This window comes from Chenopodium album, chromosome 15 (genome assembly GCF_948465745.1).
Source record: "Chenopodium album chromosome 15, dcCheAlbu1.1, whole genome shotgun sequence".
Lineage (NCBI taxonomy): Eukaryota > Viridiplantae > Streptophyta > Magnoliopsida > Caryophyllales > Amaranthaceae > Chenopodium > Chenopodium album.
In genome coordinates, this window is record NC_137848.1 from 6,414,066 (window position 1) to 6,429,531 (window position 15,466).

At 35.9% G+C, this 15,466-nt stretch overlaps 2 protein-coding genes across 3 annotated transcripts; both read right to left on the reverse strand.

The window, feature by feature from the left end:
• Positions 1 to 5,974: 5,974 nt before the first annotated feature.
• Positions 5,975 to 11,480, reverse strand: LOC145582809 (uncharacterized). Of its 2 annotated transcripts, XM_081639832.1 has the most exons (8): positions 10,653 to 11,480; positions 9,730 to 9,782; positions 8,975 to 9,607; positions 8,796 to 8,882; positions 8,033 to 8,698; positions 7,719 to 7,802; positions 6,217 to 6,856; positions 5,975 to 6,114 (listed from the first exon to the last, which is right to left on the reverse strand). In XM_081639832.1, the coding sequence occupies exons 2-7, from the start codon at positions 9,778 to 9,780 to the stop codon at positions 6,338 to 6,340; spliced, it is 2,040 nt and encodes a 679-aa protein (XP_081495958.1). In that variant the 5' UTR covers positions 9,781 to 9,782; positions 10,653 to 11,480; the 3' UTR covers positions 5,975 to 6,114; positions 6,217 to 6,337. The 2 variants fall into 2 exon arrangements, with proteins under 2 accessions (XP_081495958.1, XP_081495959.1); XM_081639833.1 differs by lacking the exon at positions 9,730 to 9,782.
• A 142-nt stretch (positions 11,481 to 11,622) lies between these two features.
• LOC145582811 (F-box/kelch-repeat protein At1g23390-like) lies at positions 11,623 to 12,970 on the reverse strand. The gene has a single exon (XM_081639834.1). It carries the CDS (start codon positions 12,850 to 12,852, stop codon positions 11,701 to 11,703), a length of 1,152 nt encoding a protein of 383 aa, XP_081495960.1. The 5' UTR covers positions 12,853 to 12,970; the 3' UTR covers positions 11,623 to 11,700.
• Positions 12,971 to 15,466: the final 2,496 nt, after the last annotated feature.

A 15,466-nucleotide genomic window follows, 5' to 3' on the forward strand; every position in this document is an offset into this window, starting at 1 on the left:
CCACCTCAGAATCGTCCGACACAGATGGTAGTGAAGAGATCTGAGGCCATCTTGATTTATGTTTACATGGTGTCTTCTAGGTAGATTATGTGTACCAGCATAAATTAAGTTGGTATCATTAAATATAACTAGGTAGTTTAAGAGTACCAACAGAATGGCATGTTTCCATACAATTCTATTTCTTGTTGGTACCATGGGTAATTAATAATAGTATTATTAGGTCTAAGTTCAGTATGGGTACTTCATTTAGCCATGTGTTAGTCCAGTATGGGTGTCTAAGTATATTTGTCTAGGTATGTTAGTTATTTAACTATGTGATGTGTGTTACTTGATGTATTTTAGTGTGCTAAAGTATATCGGTTATTTAACATGTGCTAAAGTATATAGGTTATTTAACATCTACAATTGGTATCGGTTATTTAACATGTGCTAAAGTATATCGGTTATTTAACATCTACAATTGGTATCATGTTTTATATTTCTATTTCTACAACTCTATTTGAGGACTGGCTGAGCCACAACGGTAGTTTAAGCTTATTTAACATCTTTACATTTATTTATGTGATACCATTTGTGGTCCTAATTATACCGTTGTATGTGAGGATGGGGTTTCTTGAACACCCGAACACATATAATGATAGATAAAGAAGTAATGCATTTATTTATCAATAGATAGAGAAGTAATGAATTTGTTTGTCATTTATGTAACGATCAGTTTCATTTACTTCATTTAGTGGAAGTGACTGAAAGAGAAGAGCTTTTCTGATGCTTTTATTCCCATCAAGAGTTATTGCATTAGAGTTCTTGCATTGAAGCTTTTGAAGGAAATACACATTTAATGATAATCTTGTTAAAGGTGACTTCTCATTTAATGAAGTGTGTACTCAATTTTAATACAACACCATACAGTAAATGTAGTGACTAAGGGATTCTTTCACCCTCCTCTCACCTTATTTAGTTATAACAATTACACATAACCAATTATGCATTATAAAAAAAGGAATAAAAATGGAAAATACCAACGACCACCAGGTTAGTATGAAAACATTACCAACAATTGGCTAGATGGTACCTAATTTGACATACATTAATTGAGAATTGAGAATAAAGATAGGTTTTTGATAAACACATCATATGATCAGTGTTTTCCCCTCTACTGTTCAACCGCGTTTGGTATTCTTTCCTCATTGTCTGGTGAAAATATGCGTACGTAAAATAAAGCGCCGGTGGCATAATAAACCTTTAGTGTCTCACTTGATGGTTGATGGGTTTGTTCTTACCATGGTGACCAAAAACTCTCCTGAACATTGTGTAATTAAATTTTTGTTTTCTCAAGTGAGTTTGGGTATTATGATTTTGCAAGTTGAAGTTGAACTTATGTAGTGTGTATATAGTGGGGAAAATATACAACACGAAATTGCGAGTTCCCTATCTCCTTGATACCATCAAGGGCTAAGTTGGTGTTTCTTTGAAATATAATGGTGTTATTGTGGATACATAATAATACCATCATAACCTTTAGTGGTGGCAATAGCACAGTAAAGTTTGGAATTTGAAATTAATAACCCATCAATCAAGGCTTACGTGTTCCCCTAGTCTAGTTGTCTGTGAATTTGTCAGCTATTAGTAGCCTTTTCAGAAAGGCCTTCCTGTTGTATCTTGTCAAATCTTTTAAAGGGTGTGCGTTGACCAATATTTACTATTTTTTAAAATAAGAATACCAAATATCCACACTGTTGGATGGTTTTAGAACTACAATTTTGGAGTGGCTGATTATACCAACTACTTCGTAGTTAGTATTTCGCAGTTCACATATCATGCACATTCCATGCCATGGTTCGAAATTTTTAGAGGGAATTTTCCCGCCCTTTGCTGCCGCTTCCCAATACACGTATAAAATTTATTATGACATTTACAGTGGTGCTATGAACTTAGTATAATTGAGGTACAATTTTAGTTCCCTCGGCATCTCCTATTACTAATCTTCTTCATTTTCCACAAATTCTTTCATTTTCCTTTTGATTTTCAAAATTTAAACATCCATACCAGAACATGTCAAGGAATTCGTCCGCAAATACTGGGTTTAGGGCTCAAACTTGTCATCCTAATCACAGACCCGTGTCGTGGGTGGAGATGATTACTTGTCCTAATTGCAAGGCCATTGTAGTAGAGATTCGTGTTTCAGACACCTCGACTAACCCTGGTCGTTTATACTACAAGTGCCGTCACTGCTCTTTTTTCAAATGGGTTGAAGAGGAGGCCATGATTCGACCTGAGAACATGGTTCCGGGGAAGCTAGTATGGTTGGGCATGGACAAGATGGCTGCTGCTGTGGCTGAAGTCAACGGGGGTGTCCGGGTCGTTAAAAAGATGATTGCATTTTGTCTCATTGTAATATTATTTTACGTACTATGTCGTGTATGATAATAACCTGTACTAATTTTAATTATGATATGTCAGTCCCAGTTATGTTAAATTTCAATATCAACAACATAAACACGAGCGTAAAATATAATTCACTAATATAAGTACCATAATGCATCAAGATGGTTCCATAATGGTACCATACTCATGTTTTACAATAATATATATTCCAAAATAAAGCACCACCACAAATCAGATTGGTACCAAGAACTTTCTAATTGGTATTAGCAAACATGGCAATGAGGCACCATCTAAAATAAGCTCAGATGTTTTTGGAATTGTTATTCTCATTGACTGACTGTCCGAATAGTTGTTTCAGTGACCTCCTGCTAGTGGGTGATGCACCACAAGCTCCCTGCAATAGTTGAACAAATTCGTAGTGAGACAATTACTAACCACAAAAGTTGATAAGAATGCACCAATATAAATATTTTTTAATCTTACGTGGTACGAAAGGTTAACAACTTGCTGAACTATCTGTGGTACATCCGGGTGTTTCAGTGGATGGGCCATAGGTTGAACTTCACCTTTGCACCAAAGCACAACTACACCACCCGGTGAAGCTATAGGACCATACAAGTCCAACTCATAAGTCAAAGGGAGTGCTAGTTTAATAAGTACCAGATCTTCATACCTGTTACGGCTTTCTGTCACTACCATTATGGTTGGGTGGTGACGTTCATAAAGTTCATAGAAATGACGTACAAAACATGGACGGTTCATTCCCCTAGCATTCCAGCAAACAATTTTTTTCCCTTTTGGAATGATCGGTGTTGAGCTGGAGTACGGTGAAGTTGGACCAGCCTTAATTTTGTGGACATGGAAACGCAGTTGCCGCTTTTGGGAATATGAAAAATACACTTGGACATGCAACACCACCGCAACAGTAGCCAATTCCATGACATGGATAGAATCAGTGAAAGAACCAACAAAGATCGGAGATGTCTTCGTTGGTACAGCATATATAGCCAAATTATCAAATTGGTATTGGGGTTTTGGATCAAATATTGGTAGTAAATTTTCAGGAATCAAGCCTTGTCCCAAGTTTTGTAATTCCCACTGAAGATAATCCCACCAACCCCTATGCATGCCATACGAATCACACAACAAAGGTAAGTGACTAGGGAAGATTTTCTCACCTGATGGTTTGAGCATGAACCGTCCTATGAAAGGCTCCCAATAAACCGCAGAAGACAACAAAGAAGCCCGTAACTCGACTAGTTCTATTGGATCCACGCGATCAATATCATCGTACTTCTTGTAATACACTGTTTTGTTGATATCAAAGTCTACCTCACATGTCTCTAGAGGCTTAAGATACATAACATAAGGTGGATGATACGGAATTCGTGTACTAGGAGATAATTGGGTAGATTTTAACTTACTACAAATATTTGGAGAAGTAGTCATTTTAAAAGAAATGATAGAACATATACATTTACAAGATCTGATCTACCCCATATTTATAGTCCAACATTAAATACACAATAAATGCAAGTACAACGCCATTTACTCCTATCAATTATGTCTCCTTCTTGCAAAACAGGAGAAACACCATCACAGACATATTACAACCATTTTATTTCAAACAAAACACCAACAGAACTATAAAGGTGTTTTCTATCTTGTACGATGGTATCATACAAAACCAACCTCAATAAAAATGGAACTGTAAAGGTGCTTTCTATGTTATACGGTAATTAATCACAGCCCATTAAAAATAATATTGTTACTGTTTAATAAATCGTTTCTTAACTAACCCTTTTGACCTGAAGTACTTTCTATCTTTGATGGAGATGTAAAGTGAGTTGGTGATTTAGATGTATAATCGAATGAAAAAGGGAACTATCCATGGTGCAATATGAGGAGAACTGAACTAATATATCGAATAAAAAAGGGAACTATCCATGGTCCAATATATTATGGTCCAATAAGTCTATTATGGTGATGATAGTATCATGTATGGTATAGATGGTGTAATATGGTGATGGTATAATATGGTGATGATGGTATAAAATAGTACCATGTATGAGAATTTGGTACCAACTATTACTTGGATAGTATATAATTACCTGGATGGTACACCTCCATATGATACCATCCTAATTGAAAAATGTACCATCTATAGTCAGTACCATCTATAGTCAGTATGGTATATGAATATCCAAAATATATATCAGAGTACCATTGACATCCTCACCTAGTTATAGTACCATTCCTACATGGATGATGTGATAAGAGGTACTATCTATGGTCAGGATGGTGTAATAAGAGGTACTATCTATGGTCAGGTGGTACCAAATACATGATTCAAGTCTGTACTTAATTTCAAACATACCTACCTATGTGCTGTGATTGTCCACCAAACAACAAGTTTCTCAAAAGATACGACAACTGATCAACAATACTTTACCCCAAAAACTAAAGTATTGAACCCCCCATTTACCAACAACATACAACTACATCCAAAATACCACTTCTCCTAAACTGAATCCAACTAACAAGTAGTCAAACTACCTAACCCTCTTGTGCTTCTGTGATGAGGCCATCAAGGTCCTGTCGCCGTTCATTGCAGGCTGATCTAAGGTCTTCAATTAGCAACTTCACCCGACCAGATTTAACATCACCCCCATCCTGCATAATTCACCAATAATACCGACAATTAATATCAACACGTATATCCATCAGAGCAAAACAAGGTTGTAGTGACAAACTAAACTAACCATCTGCCACTTAGTCCTAAAGCGGTCAGTACTGTCCTTGATGCATGCTAGCATCACCACTCCACAGCAAACACTGGAAAGGATTGATTCAGGAAGGTATGAAACACCATTAGAGGCCAATAAAATTTTTTAAAAAAACCAAACAATAAATTTTTACTGTGAAAATTAAGTAACAAACACACATGTCTGGTTGTTGAACGAGGCCTAATGACTCAATAGGCCATGCGACAATGGATCCCTCGGGCCAAGTGTGATCATGATACTTGACCAACACATCCACTGCATTGACCTACAAAGCAACAGCATCCCCAGCACAATTCAAACTAATGTCACCCCTAAAAGCTCAGGGTATGTAATCATTATTCAAGTAAGTTTGGTTAAATATTCTTTGTGTTCAGCAACAGGATCAGCATACATGGAGTCAATGATCCAAACCTTTTCCTCCTTAAAGGAGAAAGCGGCACACCACCAATGATCATCCTTCACCACCGGCACAAATACCTGTATAGAATATACAGTATTTCAGAACACATGGACCTTCAACTCACCACCTCCCAGAGGAGTGAAAATAAATAATGACACTAAAAAACATTTGTCAAACTAACCACAGCTAGTAGACTAGCCGCTACACCACGCAAAGGTTGCCCATGCTTTTTGGCAAGGTCTGCCGGACTGTCCATGTTAGTTATCAACTTAACCTGACCAATAACATAATTCAACACATGATTTCCATGACCAAAACAACATAATAGATGTTCTGAGATTATTGATTATTGAGATTACCCCATAAGCAGGATGCATCATGATCCGTTTGCTATTCCCTTCGTATTTTATAGCCCATTCCTTTGTGTAAATCTTTGACACAACATTAACATACTGGGTACCGACTTTCCTCCGTGGGTGAACAACATCATGGCAAGAATCAAGACAAGCGAATTCTCCATCACATTGCAACATGATTGGACCACTACAAGTGTATACAGAAATTTCAATTATATGACAAAATAGGTAAATATACAAATAGCTAACAACATAATACATCAACATATAGGTAATCTTAAATAGTTACCTGCCGCCTTTGGAAGACCAAGATTTGCAATAATTGATGAGGGCCGTGTCTGCAGACCCTAAAGTAGCAACTTTGCGATTACCAGAAATGTAATCATCAGAGTACACCTTCTTAGATGGTTTCAATGGTCGCTTCCCAACGCTTCGGTCCCGTTCCTGGTTAGTCCCCTCTCCTGGTGCGTGTCCCCTTCATCAGTCACTGCCTCCCCCTTGTTCAACCCCCCTGCAGCACTGTCATCCTCAGAAACCCCTCCATCAGTCCATCCTTTGTCCCCACTTTTGTCATTCGGAGCACCAACTGAGGGAGCTGGTTCACTCCTGTCATCCACATTATCTCCCCCCTCACCAAATTGGTCTTTCACCGCGGAGGACACTTCACCAACCACATGTCCTACCGGGTCCTCAACACTCATACCTACCACCTCATGCAGTTCTCTGTAGGTCTCTTCAAGCCTACCCTTGTTGACTTCAGCTGACAAGTCCTCTAACGACTCAGACCTGGATCTGGAGCTAGTCACATTCAACACAGGAGATCTCTCAATCGGTGACCTCTCCTTAGGGGCTTTCCTAACAAAACCCCTGTTTGTGGCATTCAAAATGCTCTCAAATCTCTCCAGATAGGGCTTCAACATTTTCACCACCTACAATAAATAAAGATCAACACACACAGATGGCCAGTACAAACAACAACCAAGAATCAACACTAAATCTTGCAACTTGTGGAACTACCTATGCCTAAGACTGTAATTAATAGAGGTATTCATACCATCCAAAAGTAATAGAGGTATTGGCTTTTCGTATCATTAGCACCATCTATGACTAGGATGGTAATACAATTGGGTTGGGTTAAGGCACCATCTATGACTAGGATGGTAACACAATTGATACCATCTATGATTAGGATGGTACAGCCAACCAAGTATAAGCATAATGGTACATGAAAAATGTTAAGAAACAACATATGATTTTCAACAGGCCAAAAGCCTAATCAGAGAGAGCAAAATATTCATAAAAGACAATACAATCAATTGGTCAGAATTAATCAAGTAGCACACAAAGTATAGAATGAGTTCAAGCAATTGTAACTTGTAGGACATCATTTATCCCAAAAAATGAATTAGGGAACAAAATAAAGTAATCAGTAGAAAATAATTGCAAAAATCAGGGCAGTGCAAAAATGCAATCAGTAGAACATAATTTAACCCTCAAAACATGAATTACTATATAATAAAAACTATATAATAAACACTAAAACAAAAAAAATACACAGCTGTTAAGGACCACTAATCACTAATATCATAAGCTAGCAAAATCAATAATAACAAAATGTATACATATACGGCCAGAAATAACAAGTATATAATTAAAACAAAAGCATATATAACAAATGGAAGATTCAGAAATTTAAATGCATAAATATGTGAAGTGTGCATAGTTACAATCCATTATTGCTCAATATACTAGCAGCATAATCAAATATCGTCTACATAATTGCCAACATACCTCATTTCCAACCCTGACTTCAAATGATTCCGCAGTGTCCCTAGGCTCCCATGGATGCCTTTCCCCATACGCTACGTCAAGCAACTGACAAAGACAAGGATACAAAACAGAAGAATCAACAACAACAACTTGGAAAACTGGAATATTTGAAAACTGGAATACATAATAAATGGACTTTACTTTCAATTTTCCATAATCTAAAGATGGCAGCAAGTCCTGCTGAATAGCTGCACTTATTTTCTTCTCCGTCCAGACTTCAATTGAAATACACATTTAAATACACAACATTTTAAACCAAGTAACAATCTCCTCACCATCAAAAAAAGGCCACAACCACCTCCACCAGCAGCAAAGCCTTTAGCATCAAATCTCTTATGAAAGTCACGCACATGACCCATCAACCTACTATGTACCATAGAGCACCAGTCATACTGACTAGCATCAGCACCAACAGTGACAGCAGGCAACAAGCTAGTAGCCAAGCTCTGCTCATTAGTCGTAGGACACAGAATACAGCCCAACACAACTATCAGAAACGCCCTCATAAAATGGTTCTTCTCCTCCTCTGTTCCAATTGGCATCAACCCTAAACAATCATACGCCCTCTGAATCGAGATATAATCTCTCCCACTAGCATTCACATCACCAAAATTCCTAACTATGTCGGTCAACTTACTCTCCATAACTGGATCCTCTACAGCCTCTGGCACGGGATTTGGACCCCGAGCAAGATCAAAAATACACCTCCATTGCTCGGGTCCTAGAGGCAACTCCATCCCATCAACACCGACAAACATACTCCTCTCATGGTCAACCCTTGTCATCAGCCAGTAACAAAACCTACGATCAATTTTTTTAAGTTTCAACTTCAACAGACCTCCAAAACCACACCTATTCAGAAGGTCAATCTTCCCTTGCTCAATTTTCAGCACAGTAATCAGGTCAGAAAATGCAAAAACACGGCAATTGTAATTTGCAGACTGTCGAATCAAAACACAAAATCCCATCAGAAACTGTAAGCCCTAATGCACATGCACCATTAAATTACCATAAATTGTTACAATAAACTAAATTTACCTTCTTGCACATCCTCAACTGCGTACTAACCACAACCCCACTCTTTTTCACCTTTTCACCGACCGATGGGCCCGGTTCTAGATCAATCTACAGAAACACCAAAAAAAATCAATGGGGGTAAATAAAGTCAACCATAAAATACAAACTATTCAAATCACACTATTAACTTAAAATTTCACCTGATCATCTTGTTCCACAGCTAATCGTCGCCTCGGTGCAGACCTCTCCACATACTGCCTGCCCCCCACATATTCTCTCTCTGCAGCAGCAGGCCTCCTCTCCAAATATTGCCTCTCGACGACACCCGGCCTCTCCACGTACTGCCTCTCCACGGCTGGCGGCCTCTCCACGTACTGCCTCTCCACGGCTGGCGGCCTCTCCACGTACTGCCTCTCCACATACATCCTCTCAACGGGTGCCGGCCTCTGAACATATTGCCTCTTTGCAGCCGGGGGACGCTTCACTGTTCTAATTATCTTCTGTTTCTTAATAGGTTTACTTGTAGTACTATTGGGCACAGGTTCTTCTTCCTCAACCACTTTACGCTTCTTACGCCCACTCTTGCTTTGTACGTACACCTCTTGTACATAGTCACCAGCATCTAACTCATCATCAGGGTCAACCTCTTCAGGCTCTTCTACATAATCATCATCATCAGTACTTGCTTCAGTACCATCGTCATCCTCAAAATCATCCTCAACTACTACATCCTCAGGTACTACCTCCTCCACCACACCTTTCAATTTACGCTTATCCACGTGTTTGTTAGAAGAAGCCGCTGGTACAGTTTTCATAATGTTTTTCAAGGTACCCTGCAAAGCATACAACGGTGAATATATTACACACAGGTAATTGAACTACATCTGTATTCAATAACTTTTACAAACATTACAACAAAACTAGTACACATCAAATCACATTAAATTACACTCACCCCCCAATTACGCCTGCAGCTTATTGAGGAGTCACCAGATTTCTCCAACATGACTAAAACAAAGCAACAATATACAATCCATTAAACACAACAACTGAAATCACATTACAAAAAGACACACATAGACCACAATATAACAGCATGCATTTATATTGTGCCATTGCCTAGGGTTTGATTAATGTGCTCACTACAATTTACTCAATTTATATCAACTTTTACTAGCTGTTTTATAAATTTATCTTTTTACCTAACAAGATGTGCTCTGATGGTCTTAATACAATACCAAACACACACTGAACACACAAATGGTATTAATACAATACCAACACACAATGGTATTAATACAATACCAATTAGACACATGATGGTATTAATACAATACCAACATTGCATATATAGGCACCATTATACCCTTCTGTTCACAAAATTCGCATTTTCCCACATTATCACTGAACTGTAATTAATCCATTTTCCCACATTATCAGTGATATCACTCTATAACTTCATAGCATAACAACATGAACACACAAAAACACACAAACACGACAACAAATCCATTTTCCAACAACACCCCCAAAATTCAACAATTATAATAACAGAAAATCATCCATTTATTTTATAAGATTCATCAATCATCCATCACACAATTTTCAAACAAGTTGTGAGCCTAAAAATGACAACTTTCATATAATCAAATTTCCCCCACAATAAAAAGCAGCACAGATAACAAAAAACCAAAAATCAAAATCTATAACAAACAAACCGTAAGTTTGCACATATAACAAAAAATCAAAAATTAAAATCTTTAAAAATACAGAAATTAAAATCTATAAAAAATACCAGTGCAAATATATAATAAAACCCTAATACTTCAACAAATGCTAAAATCCAAAATTCTTGGCCAAAATCAACAACAAACTAACCGCAAGATGGAGATCAGTGTCTTCAAACCGAGCGCTAGAATTTCTACGCCTTCAATTCCCTTGAAATGCTGCAGTTTCTTCCTCGTTTCTTCGTCTCCTTGAGCAAACCTTTCACTTTCCCTCTTTCACTTTTTTAAGATTATGAAATCTAATGCTTTCTCTCTCCACTTTTCTGACTTTACAACTTTTCACAAGAAACCAAGTGGGGGGCCCACCAGTGACGGTTTTTTTTTTTAAACAAAAAGACACCTTTTAAGGCAAAAAGACCAATGTACCCTTACTTGAGACCAAGCTGGTCTCAAGTAGGTAGAGACTTAAAAAACCTCATATTATTGCAATTGGAAATATATAAAGAATTGCCCACGGAATATACACGGATTTTGTACGATTCTATTATTACAATAATAGAATTATACAAAATCCTTGTAATATATGGGAAACAAATTCACTCGTATCTTCACCTATAATTACATTGTCAAAAATTATGTACAATTCTATAATTGTATTGATCGTGTTTCGATTTAAGTGTCGATATTCAAGATAGACACATTTTAGGCATCTCGAATGTGAGGATACTTTTGTAAATGTTGAACTAATCAACTAATCGATTTCACTCCTTCAAACTAATAAACAAATATAGACATTTAGTTCGTAATAAATTATTGTATCTAAATGTAACAAGTTGTCAAAATAATATGATAATATTTAGTGTCTATTGAAGGGGTTATTGACATTTAATTAATTTCCAAATCAATTGGACATACATATTGTAAAATGAAGCTCTAATATAATTCACCCTTACGTACCATCACTTTCACCACCAACTCAATACACTTTATAATGCATTGTATACTATGTCTAGCCTTCGTAAAAAAAAAAAAAAAAAAAAAAAAAAAAACCTTATAACAAGGTACTTAACTAATAATAGAAGTTTACGTTGATAAAGCAAGTATAATAAAGATTATAGAACTACTAATTAAGATAACTTTAAACTTATAAATACTCCGTAATATAGTGTTACATGTTACATCTACATGATTATTATAGACTATGATTTTTCCACAAATTTTATATTCCTAGACTTCATTGCCGTGTGCAAGTCAGCAATTCCAACCCTTCCACAGCTCATCACCATTTTAGATCCTACTTTGCAATCGTCATTCAATATTATATTCTTCACACTACCCCATTTGCAATTATTTTCTTCAATTAATTCACAGAAAATTATTTCTGATGGATCTGAAGTATTGTGCAAGTAAATTAAATTTTCAGTTGCCAATATTGTAATTGAAGATAATAAATAAGAATTCTCCCCTTGTAATTTCTCCAATAATTCAGCTGGGATTTCCCCAATTTCGTTTGATTCCATCGTTTCCAGATTAATTTTCCAGAGTTTGAGATTTTTCACATTTTCGGCATGACCTATTAAGCCGGCGAGGATAAGATCATCGCCAGCGTATCCGATAGCTGAAAAATAGACACTTGGGTCGGGCCGTAAATTATACGGCCCGGACCAAGCCTTAGTGTCGGGACTAAAAGAGTATGTAATCCCTGAAGCTTTTTCTGTTACATACATTTTGTGCTGATTGGATGCCACGGAAAGCCACGTGGAGGCAGTTGAATCCTTGAGAATGCTAGGCATGGATTGACAAGTGGACCAATGGGAGGTTGTCATGTCATACATCTTGACTGTGAGGGGGTTGTCCCCAAAAATCGCGCCTCCACCTGCAACGATGAGGTGGGGCCCAACAACGGCCACGATAGGATCCACCCGCCAAACACTTGGCGAGGAGATATGGTGCCAGGTGTGATGAAGGGGGTCCACCGAGAAGGATAACCCCTCAGAAGAGAGTTGATAAAAAAGGGAGGACCCCGAGGATTGGAGGGGTTTGACATGTTTGATATCGTTAGATGGTTGAACAAGTTCAACCCATGTATCCGAACGCGGATCATAAGCATAAGTTGTATTTTTATTGGTTAGGGATTTCGTGTTTTGGGTTTGAATTATAAGCCACGGTTTAGGCTTGTTGATATGAATCAAAGAAGATGAAACTGCAAATTCCCATGATTTAGATACATGAGATGCACAAGCGAGATCAATGAGGGGCACACGAGCAAAGACCTCCTCTAAGAGATCTCCATGGATTGGAGATCCGTCACCTCCTTGCTCCTTCATGTCTTCATCCTCAACCTCTCTCATTTTTTTTTCTTTTGTTATAATGAATTGAAGTTGTTCTCTACACTTTCTTGTTTCAAAGTGTTTTGAATGATGAAGAGGTGCAAAGTTTTTGGCTCACTATATATAACAAAAGTTAGTGGTTATGTGTGTATTATAAATAATGATATTTTTTTTTTTTTTAATTTAATGTTACATGTAAATGTTTGGCCCTATTTATCTAAAAATTGTGAAGCAAAATCAACTTGCGAGTTGAGGGGCCCCCTTGTGGATAGAGGTTTGGATAATAAAATCGATTACATGAATACATGATATGTAGGGTTTGTTCTCTTAACCTTATTTTTAGTCCAGTTCAGTTCAATTCAGCTCACCTCTAATAAATTCAATTTATTTTAGTTCTTAATTTCCTTCTTTCATAAAATATTCAGTTCAGTTCAGTTCTAATAAGTTCAGTTCAGTTCAATTCAGTTTAGTTAAGCTCAGTTCATTAAATCAGAACAGACCCGTAGTAGGATAGACATAAGTGACATCACTATCAAGACCAACTAGATTAAACAAGTACTCAAATATTAACCATTTAACATATTTATCTATGGAGTAATAAATAATGACTTGATATTGGCAATTATTATTGTCACCCACCAACTGATCTAAATTATACTAATGGTCCAATTGCCCATTCATACAAGAAATTAATTCAAATGTTCATACGATAAAAATTAGTTGCAAAAAATGTTCGTTCATACAAGAACTTTAATTATATATATTTTAAATGTAGTTACAACTTATTAGGCTTTCATCTACTCAATTTAATCAACAAAGTTAAATGAAAATGAGTTTAATTTAAAGTTTTTTTGAAAAGTTCCGCAAATGAGCAAATAATGGTTCAAGCTAAACAATCTATCCATTAACCTATATTAAAAGCAAATCATTATATAACACTTGTCATTACCTTGTGAAAAAAAATTTCGCTATTTATACCTTATGTATTTTCTTTCCGGTTTGACAATCATATTCCATATATATCCAAATGAAATATAATTGAATATTCTTTTATATACTTTATATTTTATAATATTATTATCAAAAATATTTAACAACCGTGCATTGCACGAGATTTTAACCTAGGATTTTAGCAAAAATAAATAAAGTTTGGCAAGTATAAGTAAAATTTAACAAAATTGAACTTATTCCCACATAATCAAATCTACAAAAATTTTCTTATTTATTCACTTGTTTGATTTTCCCTATTATTTTAAAGGATCTCGTACAATAGAGAAAGTTTTGCGTGTGACCGGACTCACCGTAAGTCCAATATACTCCGTATTATTATTGTCGTCATATATTAGAGTATTAATGTCAGATATATTAGACTCACCGTGAGTCCGATTCACCCATTTTTTGTCGCGTACAGTAATACTACTCTTATCATATTGAAGATTGGACAAGAGATCAATCCAACTCAGTATATATATACACTATAAAAACGTGTGTTAAGAGATCAATTTAAAATATAAAACCGGCAAAAGTAGTGTTGATTAAGCAAGGGTGTATTTTGTACATGTGACCTTTCAAAAAAAAAAAAAAAAAATCTCAATGTCCAAAAAAAAAAAAGAGTTAGATCAATGATTAATTTAGTTTGCATAGAGCAAACTATAAGCGGTTTGGAAAAAAGTCAAGCAAAATACAACTATGGAATACTTTCTCCGTTTTATAATAATCGTAACAGCAACCCTTGTATAAAGTTATATGAAATTTATAGGGTAATAATGAACATGTGATGAGTTTATAATAGTATATCAAGTAGTTAGTGGAGATATATTTAATTGTTAATTAAGTAGAAAAAAAAAATTAAAAAGTAGTATATGTGAGGTAAGTAAGAAAGAAAAATAATTCGAAGTAAAATATTTATGTAAGTAGGGTTATTAGAAAGAGAGATTAAATACTAAAATAATAGTGAATTCCTACCAAATCAGAGAGTGTTGTATTCCCTCCATTTTTTTTTAATGACATATTTTGACTGGCATAGAGTTTTAAAATGTTATATTAACTTTAATAAAATACTTCGTAAGAATTAGTGGGATGGATAAGATAAATAAATAAATAAACGGATTTTTCATCATATAACCCTGAGTTTTTTGTTTATTCATCATATACCCTTGAAATTTTTCTAATTCACCATATATCCCTGGGTTATTATAAAAATTCACTATATATCCCTAATGACAATAAGATGAGTGAAATTTGGTTAATATGCATCGAAATCATCATAGATCTCTTCTCCAATCCTTGAAACCATTCCTTGATCTCCTTTCTTCAATCGTCGAAATCACTCCAAATCTCCATAATCATATCCTTATGATTGATTTTGAGGATACATAAAGGAAATTGGGGTGGTTTTGGGGGTGGAAAAAAAAGGAATGTGAGTGGTTTTGAGGGTGAGAAATTGTATTTAGGGTGGTTTCGGGTCATAATAAACCCTGGTGACTCACGAAATTAACAATCATTAGTCATCAAGGGTATATGGTGTATTTTTGTGAAAACTTGGGGGTATATGATGAATTTTAAAAAGTTCAGAAGCATATGGTGAATAAACAAAATTAAAACTCAGGGGTGTATGGTGAAAAACCCGATAAAA